The sequence below is a fragment of the Nestor notabilis genome, unplaced genomic scaffold (genome assembly GCF_000696875.1).
Source record: "Nestor notabilis isolate BGI_N333 unplaced genomic scaffold, ASM69687v1 scaffold7230, whole genome shotgun sequence".
Lineage (NCBI taxonomy): Eukaryota > Metazoa > Chordata > Aves > Psittaciformes > Psittacidae > Nestor > Nestor notabilis.
In genome coordinates this window covers 42,272-56,155 of record NW_009909619.1, presented here as the reverse complement: position 1 = coordinate 56,155, position 13,884 = coordinate 42,272, and the positions used below count along the sequence as shown (strand labels likewise).

The window sequence follows — 13,884 nt, the reverse complement described above, 5'->3', positions numbered from 1 at the left end:
GATCCCTTTCAACCCAAACCATTCTATGATTCAAAGCTTTTATATCTGCTGCTGGTTATTTCGTAGTACCGTCTGCTCTATGGTAGCACCTTGAGCTGAGAACAAAGCCTGTGCTGCACTGGGTGCTTGTGCAGCCACGGTGCAGGGAGCAGCTGGGTGCCCTGGACACTGCTGGGGACAGGTCAGTGCGATTGCACCGGGAGGAAATAGAGGATGTGACATGGAGATGTTTGTTGCATCAGGACTTAACTATGGCAGGTGTGCTACAGCCAACTGTATCTCCTCCATTTAATCAGTAATTCAAGAGAAGCTTTGGAAAACTGAGATTTGTCAAGGAAAGATAGTTGAGAAGCATCTACAGATGAGTCACTGATTCTGATTGATACTGCTAAAACGATGAGAAATCACCCAAAATATTTCTTGCCTTAAGAACAGAGGATAAAATTGCTCTTCCAGTTATTAACCTGCAACTTAGGTAGGTAGGTAGGATCTACATAGCTCTCATGTGAAGAACAGAAGGTAGCAACATTCCTGAAGGACACAATTGACAGAGGAGGGTGATGAGCCTGGGTCTTGATCTCACCAATAATTGTCCCATTTTGCACTTTATTCTCATGGTGAGAGGGGCTTAGAAATACTTCAGCAAAGAGCTCTGACCTGTGTGAGGAGCAAACTGCACCAGTACTCTGTAACAGCATTGGTCTTTGGAGGAGATTAAGCATCCCAGCTAGTTGTTTGTGTAGCAACAGCAGCAGTCCCTTAAGTCTTGTCTGCACTGTGGGAAGTATTTTTCAGCCTGTGGTATGATTTAAACCAGTTGAATAGTGGTTCCTCATCTGTTCTTGAGGAAACACGTTTTCTCATTTAAAACCTCTCTCTCCTCTGGTAAGTTTATGCCTCTTGGGAAGTGGAAGAAAAGGGTACAGATAGTCTGGGCTAAAGAAGCTACTCTTATTACCATAATTAATGTATCTGAGCAAAAGATGATAATGAGATAGCTGCCCTTATGCAGGTGTGTCACTGTCCTTGCCTTAAGAGTGATTGTTCTTTAAGCTGTTGCACTATAAGTAGTTTTAACTCCTGATATCCTCAGGACCACTGCATGTGAGAGTGTGCATTGCAGGATCTCTCTGAGGTTGGGTAGTAGTGAAACAAGACAGGGAAGAGGAGGTGGAGAGGTAGGGGAGGGATAGGAGAGGTGGGGGACCGGTGCCTGCTGCAGTCTCAGCCTGCCAAGTGCAGCGCAGCGGTGCCATGCATTGTAACTCACCACAGAGGTGGAAACCCCAGGAGAAAAGCTGGTGATTAGCGCAGAGAAAACATATCTTTCCTTAATTAAACCTCGACCCTGCCGCTGCTCTTTCGGTGTGAGATCTCCCCTTGCTTGTGTTGTTCCTGGATGGACAGAGCTGCCTGCAGGATGCGGACAGGCGCTGGCCATGGGCAGACGGGCTGCTCATCAGGACAGTGTTCCTTTCCCTGGGGTCTGTGGTGGTGCTTTACCCCTTGCAAGACTTCACAGTGTGGGTTCTGGCTTCCATCTCTGCCGGGGCTGTTTCTGTCTCAGTGGATTTTGGGTTTATTCATACTGTTGGCCCAAATGGGGCTTTTCTGAGTATAAAGATTCTAAGAAGTCCCAGCTTTGTCACGTTCGCTCTTAATATGATTACTCAGAGCTCACCTGCAAGCATTCAAACAATACCAGAAACAAAAAGCAGGTCTAATTTTGACCAGAAAGTTGCAGTGACCTACTGACTGTTAGAAGCTAATTGCCTCATCCGTGTTTTGAGACAAAGGGAGTTTTAGCAAGTAACTTAAAATGCTGTTACTCCCCAAACTGCCTGGGTGTGCGTTGACTTGTGATTCTTAGCACCTCTCCTGCTGCTGTGCTTTCCAAAAAAGCAGCTTCTCCATAGATCTGATCAAACAAGTGGGTGGCAGTGTTCATCGAGAGAGATGGTGGGACGGGTACCAGCCAAGAGGGAAAGGTTTGGGTGTGCGGATGGAGGGAAGCATGAGGAATACATGGTTGGAGAGGAGGGCTGGCAACAGTTAGATGTGAAAGAGGGAATAGGTAGAAAAGAAGCAAGACAAATAAGAAAGAAGAAAAGAATAGCTTAAGGGGGGTTGACAGCTTGGGAAAATCTGTTTAAATTAAGAATTAAACGGATAAATTAATCTCTAGTGAAGCGATAGCATTGACCTTAATGGAGTGGGTTCATGTAGCTTAATGAGCCTGGAGAATCCTTTTTTGATGTACAAACATAACTGGTGAAGCCAAAATTACATGAACACTGCAACAGCCTGTTCCAGTTGTCTTCTCTTTCTAGGCTGTGCTGTCACTGTGCCTGTACTTGGTCACATATTGTACTTCGGGGCAGTGTCAGGAGGGGCACCCCAGCATGGTCTTCTGCATGGTCAAAGTGAGGTTTGGCTTCGTTGTTGGTTGCCTCCTTTCTGATTGGTGCTTGGCTTGTCCCATCATCAAAATACTGGGTTTTGCCATGAATGTTCTCCCAATCTATGCTCACTCGTGTCTTGTCCCGACCCCGTTTGCTGACCCTTTCCTTTGTTCTCTTTGTGTTTTACACTGCAGGTTGGAGGCTGGCCGTGAACATGTCTTGCCCATTGACTATTACTTTCCACCTCAAAAGACTTGCCTGATCTGTGGAGATGAAGCATCTGGGTGCCATTATGGAGCCCTCACTTGTGGTAGCTGCAAAGTCTTCTTCAAACGGGCAGCTGAAGGTAATGCATGCAGAGGGAGGAGGGAAAATCATTTCCACCTCCAAGTGCTGTCTGTCTTTACCACAGTAGCCTGAGATTCAAATGCTGCTAATACGAGTTCTTGTTATCAGCAGCCAAGTTATTAACATCTAGATGCTGGAGGCATTTGCAAGCATCACGATATGTTCTCCTCCAGTTGAAAGAAGCTCGGCAGCCTTGCCTTGGAGAGCCTGTCAAGTCAAAAGGACTGAGGCAAGAGTGCTGGGGACAAAGTGCAGAGGCTTTCTAAGGTCTTTTAATTAAACTAGTAAAGGAGAAAAATCAAGGATAAATTCCTTTGTCATATGTTTGTCATTCCCATTACAGGCTGCCTTCAAAAAGTATGCAAACCAGTTTGCCAAAACACAATCCTTTTCAATGCCTGGTTATCTTAGTGACCCAGTGAGACCCCGGAGCAGTCAGTTCCTTCTTCTCCTCTTGACTCTCAAGGGTGCTCTAAGTTCCCATCAGCCCTCCTGTGATCTCAGACCTGCAACTTCAAATGTCTCACCGTGATATTCCCCTCCTGTGCTTAATGTCACCCCTGTGTCAGGTGGAGGTCCCACACTGATGGGTGCTCACCCGGTGTTGTCAGAGCACTGCTTCGCGATTAATTCTAGCGTTATCCTGTGCGTTCTCAGAGTCGCGTTTTCCCTCCTTCATCATGTGTGCCAGAAGTGAACTTGTCAGTGCTGGTTCAGGGAAGAATCAGGGCTGTGCCTTGGAGTACAACAGCATCCTGTTACCATAATAGGACTGTCAAATAATAGATAATAAGTTTGGCATGGTTTTCCCCAAGTAAATCATTTACAGATACATCTCTGCTATACACCAATTCTGTGTAAGGCCAAATGGATTGGCTTGCGCAGCCAGAGTAAATAACAGATGCTTGTTTAAGTCAGCCAGTTACTGTTGATTTATAGTAAGTGGAGTCTTGGCTCTCCATCAGAAAAACTGCTGATGAAACGCCCCATGTCAGCTGGCAAGTCCCAGCATGCTGCTCTTCCTCCTCCTGCCCCGGGGTAGGCTCTGGCTGGTATGGGGCGAGGGCTGATATTTCATAGAATCATAGAATGGTTTGGGTTGGAAAGGACCTTAAGATTATCCAATTCCAACCCCCTGCCATGGGCAGAGATGCCTCACACTAGACCATGTTGCCCAAGGCTCTGTCCAACGTGGCCTTGAACAGTTCCAGGAATGGGGCATTTACCACTTCTCTGGGTAACCTGTTCCAGTGCCTCAGCACCCTCACAGTAAAGAACTTCTTCCCTATATCTAACCTGAACTTCTCCTGTTTAAGTTTAAACCTATTGCCCCTTGTCCTATCACTACAGTCCCTGATGAAGAGTCCCTCTCTGGCATCCTTGTAGGTCCCCTTCAGATACTGGAAGGCTGCTCTGAGGTCTCCACGCAGCTTCTCTTCTCCAGGCTGAACAGCTCCAGCTTTCTCAGCCTGTCTTCATACAGGAGGTGCTCGAGCCCCCTTATCGTCCTTATAGTCCTCTTCTGGACATGCTCCAACCGCTCCATGTCCTTCTTATTTTGAGAACACCAGAACTGCACACAGTACTCCAAATGGGGTCTCACGAGAGCAGAGTAGAGGGGCAGGATCACCTCCTTCGACCTGGTGGTCACGCTTCTTTTAATGCAGCCCAGGATACAGTTGGTTTCTGGGCTGTGAGTGCACACTGAAGCCAGCTCATGTTCAGTTTCTCATCGACCAACACCTCCAAATCCTTGTCCACAGGGCTGCTCTGAACCACTTCTCTGCCCAACCTGTAGCTGTGCCTGGGGCTGCCCTGACCCAGGTGTAGGACCTTGCACTTTGCTTTGTTGAACGTCATGAGGTTGGCATTGGCCCATCTCTCAAGCGTGTCAAGGTCCCTCTGGATGGCATCCCTTCCCTCCAGCATATCAACTGCACCACATTTCAATGTGTTCTCATGTTTTAAAGTCCATAAAATGCATCTCTGAAGCCCTTACAGGTTGCCTTTGGAGACTGCTTAAAGCAGTAAATCAGAAAGCTTCCCCAGTGAGAAAAGAAACCTTTTCTCCTGTCTCTATTACCTTCCTGTTACTGGTGTAAGACAGCAGCCTCTGATGGGTAGAAGCAATGGAGTGGGAATGAAAGAGCAGCACAAACAAATCCCCTTGAGGGGAATGGAGAATAGCTAAACACGTAGCTTTTATCATATTCCTCACCTAATATAATATTGAATTTATTTGGCAGTAATTCAGGGATATTTTAGAAGGTTTTGTAGACATACACTGCCTTCTAAGGGGTTAGAAATGGACAGGATTTAAAAAAAAATAAAAGTTATGACATTGATTCCTCTTCCTTTTTGAAACCTGCTGAGGGATTTGTATGGTTTCCAGTAGAGCAGATCACTCCTGCTTTGATAAAATGTTTGACAGATTTGAGGATTTTTGCAAGTTCAAATCTAACCAGTTCTTCCAGAAAGATGCTGGAAGAGTAAACAGAAAAGACGTGCATTTTCCTGATCCCTTTCTGTCAGCTCTCTTGACTTCTCTCAAGATGTCCAGGTTATGTGTAGGGCAGCTCTAAAATGCACCCTGCAGATTCTTCAGCTTTGACGTGAACTTCCTCCCTCATGAGATGGCCAGCCTCAGTTTTGTACTCAAACCTGGCGTTTGAGTCTCCCTTTCTGCTCTGGTGTCCAAGTGCTGAGGGATCCAGAGGGTTGGGGCTGCTACAAGGGAGGATGAATCCTCCTTCTAATTCCTCTTTCTCTTACAACAGTTTGGTAACCAAGAAGTGCATCCACCTCAGCATAGACTTCGTTTTTTCTCAACTCAGTTATGCAGGGCATCACTTCACATGGTTAGGACGGCTCAGATGAGTTACAGACATTAGGGTTTGGTCCTCATGATACCACACTTGTCCCTGAAACTAGATAATGCTTCAAGAACTATCCACTTCCAAATTGGTTGTCAGTCCAGGCGTTGTTGTTGTCCCATCCCATGCAGGAAGGGAGTAATTTCTCAGTCCCCTGCATCCATCCCTCAAAAATCATAGACCTTCCTCATCCCTCCAGGGTTGCATGAGGTCTGATGACCACCTTGGCCGTTTGAGAGCTGCCTCTGCGTAGTGTTCTTGGCAGCGTAGGGCTGGGATGCTTCAGGCTGTATTCCTGATGGGATTGACTTTATATAGCAGAAAACTAAATAAAAAAAACCCCAACAAACCAAACCAACACAGTATTTGGCAAATTTCCTAGAGGGCTAACAGCCAGAGCGCTGAGCAGTCTGTTCCAGTTCCCTTTCAGTCACTCTCCATATGGATTATTGTTCTACACCCTGACCTGCTGAAGATTAGCCTTGCACCAGGGAAATGTCTCTGGGCTAACTCAAGTTTCTTGTCAATTTTCAAGATGACAAGTTAAAGGGAAGTGTTTTCAAAGACTGTCATCATGTTTTGAATTGCTTTTTCTCTTTCTCGTGGCAGATCTGCAAAAGACTTGGTGGTGCTGTGGCACTGTGATGCTCCTGCTTCAGTGGCAGGCTTCTCACTACCCTGTGGGTAAAAATGGGTGGGAAGAGGAGAAGGTGGAATAAGCAGACCCTTGACAACTCAGGCTGTCCTGGCACGGTCTGCTGCCTGTCTGCTGGTGCTGAAGCCTGTGCTGTGTCTGGGGCTGGATGCTTTCTTTAGACTTTTGGTAAATGCAGGTGACTATTAGGAAAACAACTTTGCAAAGATAGTTTGTTAATAACAGCTTAATGTTTGCTCCTGAGAGCTTCATAGGTGTGCCCTCTATGATTATTTCTAATGGTTGCATCAAAAAGAAACTTCAGAACAGTCCCTGACCTAAACCCCCAGGCTCAGCTCTGGCCACAGCCCAGCTGGTGACAGCGATGGGGACCAGAGTTTTTACAGGAGAGTATTAGAGACCCCATGGTTACGTGAGACCTTGGGGATTCGCTTTCTCAGGAAGCTTGGCCTTATCCTTCAACTTTTAGATCTGGTTTACGACCTGAAATACGAGGATATGTGTCTCTTCCAAAAGGCATTTAATGGGTTTTTACATTTGCAATTTTAAGCCTTACTCCAGATGTTTGAATAGATTACTTTGCTTTCTGGAAGAGAAAGCTACTCGAGGCACAACTCCTCCTGTGGCAACAGGCTTTTAGTTAAGTAACTTCTGGGCTGAGTCACTGATCTTTTCTCATAAATCTCTATTCTTACTTGAGACTGGAGAACTGCTCTTCCCCTCTGCTCCTGACGTTCATTGCAACTGCAGCAGGTGAGCAGGAGGACTTGATGATGGCAGAAGCATCCCTCTGCCTGGGGAAGCCCAAGCTGGCAGGGTTGTCCCAGTGAGGAGGCACTGATACACCAGTGTACCTGTGGTGTGCGGTGGAAGGGAGACTGCAGCAGCCTGCAAGATCCACTGTTGCACAGACTGATCTCCTGGGGTTCTGTGCTGGTCTGGCATAGGAGAGGGATGATGAGTGCCTTTGTAACTGCACTTCTCACCCACATACATGTCAAACAGCATCTGGATTGGCAGGGAAGGAGAGAGGTCTTCTCTGGGCACATGTCTGCAGTGTCATCAACTGGATAGTTATATTGAGGCTGACACCTGGCCAGCCAGACCCATACAGTCTGAGTGACTGGCTTTGTCAAGAGCAGGACTGCTGGGTGAAATAGGAGAGTATGTTTGAAGTTTAGACCTGTACTACAGGTTTGCAAAGCAAGAGCCTCTGCTTTGGAGTGCTATAAGAAAGTGTTGTTTGCAGGAAAGAAAAGGAGATTTTAAAAAAGTCATTCCAGTGTTAATGAAAGAAAACCCAGTACATTTATCTTTAAATGCAGAACAGCTGATTGCAAATGTCTCAGCTTGTTCTTAAATGAAGAGAGTAAATTATCCTGAAATTAAAACCAAGTCTCTGTGTTTAGGAAGTTACTTAAGACACATGGAACCCCTCTGTGTCACAGCAACCCTTCCTTGTTCTCTGCGCTGTTGCAGCCAATGGCACTGTCTCCTCCGCTTGCTCCTGCTGTGCTCGGGTTGACAGGGACGTGCACAGCTGTGCAAGTGGTGCGTGCTCCCAGCCTGGAGAGAAGGGACAGTGTATGCTGGGGTGGATGGAGCAGAGGGGCTGCTCTTGCTGGTGTAGCCACCAGAGATGCTGTCAGCCCGTGCCTGCTATCAGATGACTGATGTCAGCCCGTGCCAGGGCTGATGAGTGTCTGGCTCTTGCGGCTCCCTGTGGTCGATGGGACGAGCACCGGCGGTTCAGGATTGGTTGGCTTCACTGTAGCAGTGACGTTTTAAAAAAGCCATATCCACAACTGGGGATAGCAGTGATGAGAGGTCAGGTTTCTCTACATCCCTCGGAATTAGGACAAGATGAGCAAGCAGCTTATTCTCCTGCTGGGCAGGAGGAGATTCATGAATAGCCACTGCATGACCGTGTCCCTTTTTCTTAATGGCTAACAGCTTAAAATAAACTGTGCTAGACTCTACATATATAGTTAACAGAAAACCAGTTCCTGCCCTGAAGAGTTTATTTTGTGAACCAGGAAGCAGGCCTTGCCATTTCAGCAAAATCACTGTGCTATGACTGTGGGGAGAGTTGTTGATTGTGACTTAAAAGCTTGCACTCATCTGAGCCCAGCGGCAGGGAAGTAAAGTTGTTATAGACACTCTTCTAATGTGCTTGTTTCATGCGCAGTGATCCAGGAGAGCCGCAGGCACCGGGCACCCTGCCTGGTCTTATGGGGGATCATTCATTCTCGTGTCCCTTCCCAGCAGTGCCAGAGGTGGCGGGTGCTGCTGAAGAGCTGATGGGGAACGGCTTGGCTGCCTCATTGAGCAAGGCTGGAACCTGGTTCCCAAATCTGCTGTCCCCCTGCTCCTCTCCCATGGGTATCCATGGGTGCCTGGGGGGGACAAAGCAGGGTGGGGGACAAGCTTGCACATCAGTAGGCTGCCCAGAGCTTGGGGGAAAGAAGGGCATGGGGCTGGAGGATTCAGATAGAGCTGTGCCTGACCCTGGAGTGTCCTTGTGGGGCTCAGGCAGTGACTGTGCTGCCTTCCCTTATTAAAGCCATTCACAGGAGAGGCTTGACCTTTTAAAAGATTTTGAGCTATTATTGTTGCAAAAATGCTGCAGTTTAGACTAGGGAGGTGAGATAGGGAAGGAGCAGGAGCCGACGGGTGACGGTAGAGCAGGATGGTTGTGCAGATGCTCCCCAGGCAGCACTGCTCGCAGCAGCCTGATGGCCTCGGCCAGATAACGTGTTGGTCCCGTGGGCTGAACCTTCCTGATACTCTCAACCCCAGCCATTCTATACTCATGGTGGTTTCGATAGGCTCCAGAGCATCCCAGTGTCAGAAGCTGGTCATAAGGCAGGAATCCGGCAATGCAGCTGGAGAAGGAGAGCAAAATCCCCTTACAGCTCCCCATACCCATGCCTGTGAAAGTAAGACGTCCATTCTTGTTTGATAAATGCACATAAAGAGGTTGAGTGGAGAGAGTACGGCCTCTGCACTTGTTTCAGCATAAAAAATAACTCCAAGTAACCCAGTTTCAGCTGAAGTTGTTTATTACTTATCCTCCTCAATGAACTGTTGAAAGGAAGAATGGTGCTTGTGTTCTCTGGGGTTTGGTGTCATCACTGCTTCTGAGGCTTCTCTAAGTGTCCTTAAAACTGGTAATGAGCGAGGGAAGGGGGGTGAGAAGAGGTGCTGATGAGAATGGTGCTAAAAGGATTTAGCAAAGTATCACGTGCTGCAGGTAATGCACTCTTACATCTGCAATCTTAACAGCTAAAGCGCTGGAGGTGATGTAACGATCAGCTTTTAATGGGGACCATTCTAAGAAGTTCCAGTGTATGATATTTTTGCAGCCCTTTGGTGTAGCCCTGAGTGCACACAGTGTGCAAAGGGCTTCGTTGCACACTGAGCTTTATACCAGCGTCCCTACGACCCTGTGGTGAGGAGCTGCAGGAGGAGGGTCTGGTGGTGCTGGTGGAGGAGTGGTGGGACCTTTTTGCACCAGTGCAGGAAACCTCACTGCTCAGGAGGTCCATAGGGAAGCAACAGATAGTGCCAGTGAGGCCTGTGGTACTGGGTTGCTAAAAAATGGACACTTTTTCCGATTCCAGTATCTTCAGAAGGTGTGGAATTGTGTGTGGGAGGTGGGGAGTTGTTAAATTTGTGCACCAGAATAGGTGCATCTCTTGTCAAAACTGTCACATCAAGTGGTTAGATTCAACCTCGTCCTGTTAATCGATCTCTGATAACTCCAAAAAGTTACTCCTATGAGAATACAGAAAGCAAACTCCTGCTGGCTGATTAATAAAGGTTAAGCTGGATATAGACTGATTTCCCATCACTTCCCAAGCATCCGCAGAGTCTGTGAGGTGCACAGCTCTGTTAATTACTGAGGCTGGTTTCGTTTGGAACAGCATGAAGACCGAATCAAGTACCGAATGAATCAAATATTAAATAAATCCTGATCCGGTTTAGACTTGACAAGAAAATAAATGATAAATGAGTCAAGAAGGAAAATTCATTCTTGGCATATCTAGCAAATGAGGCAGCAAAGAAAAAAACCGAGCTGAAATATGGAACTCTAAGGGCCACTCTGTAAACAAGTGTAAAGGTGAGTCTGAGATATCAGTTAGTCTGACAATAGGTAACTTCTGCATTTTCTGCAAGCCCCCTCAACCTGCTGCAGTGCAGGGTCTCCCTTACAGGGAATGGCTGGTCCGTTTCCTCCTGGCCAGGGAACGTGGTGACTGGTGCCATCCTGGCGTCAGACACACAATGGCAGAGCCTGTGGAGCAGCGGCTCCCCATAAGTCAGTTTCCCAAGCCCAGTGTCTGTGAACTGCAGACAGTAAACCTAATTAGCACTAATGGGTGGTGCTACAAATAATTCAGCCCTCAAAAGCACAGTCGAGAGAGTTGTGGTTATAGAGGGAAGGTCACTGTCTGGGGACTGCATTCAGCAAACTGTAGTTAAGTGCAAGCTGGAGGGTCAGACTGTGCTTTGAAGATGTTCTAGGAGAAAAACAGATCTTCACAGCAAAAAGCCAAGCAATAGATGTATGGCATTTAAAAAACAAGAGCCCAACTTTCCGTATTTCTTTACTTTTTAATTGCTGCTTATTGACTACCTCTTCTGTGCTGCACAGAACAGGGTGATTTTCCTCCTTGGAGATCGTGGTCTAGAAGCCTGTGGGGTGTGTGGGCAGAGGGGCTGTGCCCCTGGCAGCGGGAGGGCAGGCAGGGACGGGCACTGAAGTGTGGTGGAACTGTATTTCGGGTAGCCAGCTCTCAAGTGTGCGTGTGTGGCCATGAACCACTCCTGTAGCAGCAGAGGAAGAACTGTGCTGTGCTGTTTTCCCAAAAAGATGCCAACTTCTGACGTAAATATTCTGCTGGGGAGGGGTAAACTGGGAAACCAGCACTGTACGGTTCTCCCTTTCCCTTTTCCCTCTTCCCTCCTCTTTCCCCTTCCCCACTCTCCTCCAGTGATGCTGGTGATACTGAGAAAGCATGAGTTCATTTCTACCTGTAAACTTGCTCTGGTGGGTACCCACCACCCATCAGCTGCTTTCTCTGGTGTCTGTAGGTAAACAGAAATACCTCTGTGCCAGCCGGAACGACTGCACCATCGACAAGTTCAGGAGGAAAAACTGCCCGTCCTGCCGCCTGCGGAAGTGCTACGAAGCTGGGATGACTCTTGGAGGTAATGCCTGAATAATGTCTCCTGGGCCCTTGTGATGGGAGATACCCTGCAGATAACAAGTGTACTTGGCATATTAAATAGGCAGTAGATGGCTGAAAAGCTGAGGCATAAGGAGCATAATGAGCTTCGGGAAACATTTGCAGGTTCTAATACCAGAATGTGAATTTCATTAAACATTCGTTTGTTTCAGGAAATATTCTTTTCCTTAATTTGAAACTCTACTAATCTGAAAGAATGTAAACAGCCGGGTAAGCTGGATCTCACTCACACCAAAGCCTCTTTGAACAGAACATTCCTTAGTTAGAATGATTTTTCCCAGGCAGAAAAGGGCATTTTTCTTCATAAAATTACGTCATAAAATTCTTGATAAAATTACTGCCCTGGTATTTTTCTTCGCTGAATAGAAGTTGCTTCTGTATCACTGGTAAAGTTCCTCATTACAGTTTGTTCCAAGACCGATAGCTCTACCAAAACCTGACACTGCCTGTATCCAGAATCTGAGGTTTTTTCTCAAAATCTAGAAGCTGCAGTGTAGAGCACTGGGTAGCTCATCTTTGAGTTCATTTGATGTGACAGTGAGGAAGAAAATACCCTTAAAAATGGGGCTGATGAACCTGATCCACGATGGAGAGGCCCCTGACGGTGAAGTGGAAGGGGAGTCAAATGTGATGCAGAAAAGAAAGCCGCTGGCAGCATCAGACACAGCGCAGAGTGAAGGGGGTGGGGGGGAGCCCTGGCTTGTCAGATGTGCCAAGTTTTAGTTTAAGTACTTCCACCATTGCTGGGATGGGCAGTGCCTCCCTGAGCTGCTGGGATGTCTTGAAGAGCTTGCCACCGAAATGGCTCTGGTTTATTGCTTATCGAGTGGTTTTAATTTATTTCTCCCTGAACAATTCTATAGCTCAAGTATTAACAAACACACCCAGTTGGCAGGGCAGGAGCCGGCCTCTTCCCTCTGCTTTTGCAGCAGTGGGTAGTAAACCTGAGCAGTGGGGACACAGCTCCTGGGGAGCAATGCAGGGACATCTGGCTCCTTTCCTCCTGGTAGCAGGCAGAGAAAACAAATGTTCCCAAAGGTTATACAGTCCTAAAACCTCATGATGTCACCCCGTGTGCTGGCTCTGACTGCTCTTTGCTTATGCACCCTCTCTGTTGTGGGCAAGCCATCAGCCGGAGCGATGTGCGTTGGCACATGCAGAGGCACACCAGGATTTCAGAGCATCAGGGAGGTGCCCAGTCGACCTGATGCAGCCAGGCAGGCAGTTTGCTTGCTGGAGTTACCAGGTAGCTATCTCTGCCTCTGTTTCCCAGTTCTGCCCCAATCCCAGTCACCCATCCCAGATAGGAGGGAGCGAGGGCAGAGCACGTAGCCGTGCCTCTCTGCATCCCTGCTTGCAGGAGGTCCTGATGACAGTCATTGTCGTGGCTTCTTGTGGCCATTCGCAGCCATGGCTTCCCAGGGAAGCAGGGACCCCTCCCCTCTTGCCTGGGAGGGTTAGGACCAGGACACCAACACCACTCTGCTGTGGGATTGCTGGGCTCCTGAGTGGTGGACAGGGATGAGGAGCCAAACCCAGCTCCCCAGTCCACAGCCCGCAGGAAGGCCTTGTAGTGCCATCCGAAACAAGCTCCTATTTTTATGTGCTTTATTCTGGTAAAGTTTCCTTAAGAGAAGACACACATCAGTGTAACCTCCTTCTGCAGGACACGCTGACAAAATTAATGCTAATACTGATAAACACCCCCACCCCCACCCCCTTTTTTTTTTCTTAAGCTCTTTGGGTCACCCTGACCTGTTCTGCCTGGTCTGTTTTACATTAGTTTTGAATGTTGGTTTAAAGGCAGTTGTTAAAAACATGCATGCTATGAGTTCGTCCACGGTTGTGTCTCCCACAGTAGAAGTGCAGAGCACTTGAAACCGCTTCCAAGCTCCACACAGTTGTTTTTAACTGCCTGCTAATTACCAGTCCCTGGTAGGGTAGAACAGAACCCCTGTGACCAAGCAGACCTGCAGCTCTCAGTATGTTTAATGAGAGGAGGAGGTGACAAGTTGAATACCTTATTTAGGACTCCCTGCTTTGGCACAGAATGGCAATATGTCGAAGCACTTCATTATTGAGATCACTCTGACCTGCAAACTGAAATCCATTAAACAGAATCTTCTCTCCCAATCTACACTGTAAAGCCCAATAGTAGGAGAAGAAAAGAATAAGGAAGAGTGATAATGCAGGTTTCATGTGCAGCACTGAACACTGGTTCTGCTGGTAAACCATCCTGCCTCTCCCACAGCACCAGCTCGTGGTGCGAGTGCAGGTGGCTGCACACATCCTGCCAGCCCCATGCACAGGTATCTGGACCCCGCTGTCCTGCTTCGGTCAGGACCCTGCCACCA

General features: G+C 47.7%; 1 protein-coding gene across 1 annotated transcript in view; it reads left to right on the top strand.

The window, feature by feature from the left end:
• Positions 1–2,593: 2,593 nt before the first annotated feature.
• AR (androgen receptor) overlaps positions 2,594–13,884 on the top strand; it is a 25,758-nt gene continuing 14,467 nt past the window's right edge. Inside the window, exons 1-2 of the mRNA XM_010013620.1 lie at positions 2,594–2,748; positions 11,376–11,492. Coding sequence (XP_010011922.1) covers positions 11,480–11,492 — 13 coding nt within the window. The 5' untranslated portion in view covers positions 2,594–2,748; positions 11,376–11,479. The remainder of the gene's footprint in view (positions 2,749–11,375; positions 11,493–13,884) is intronic.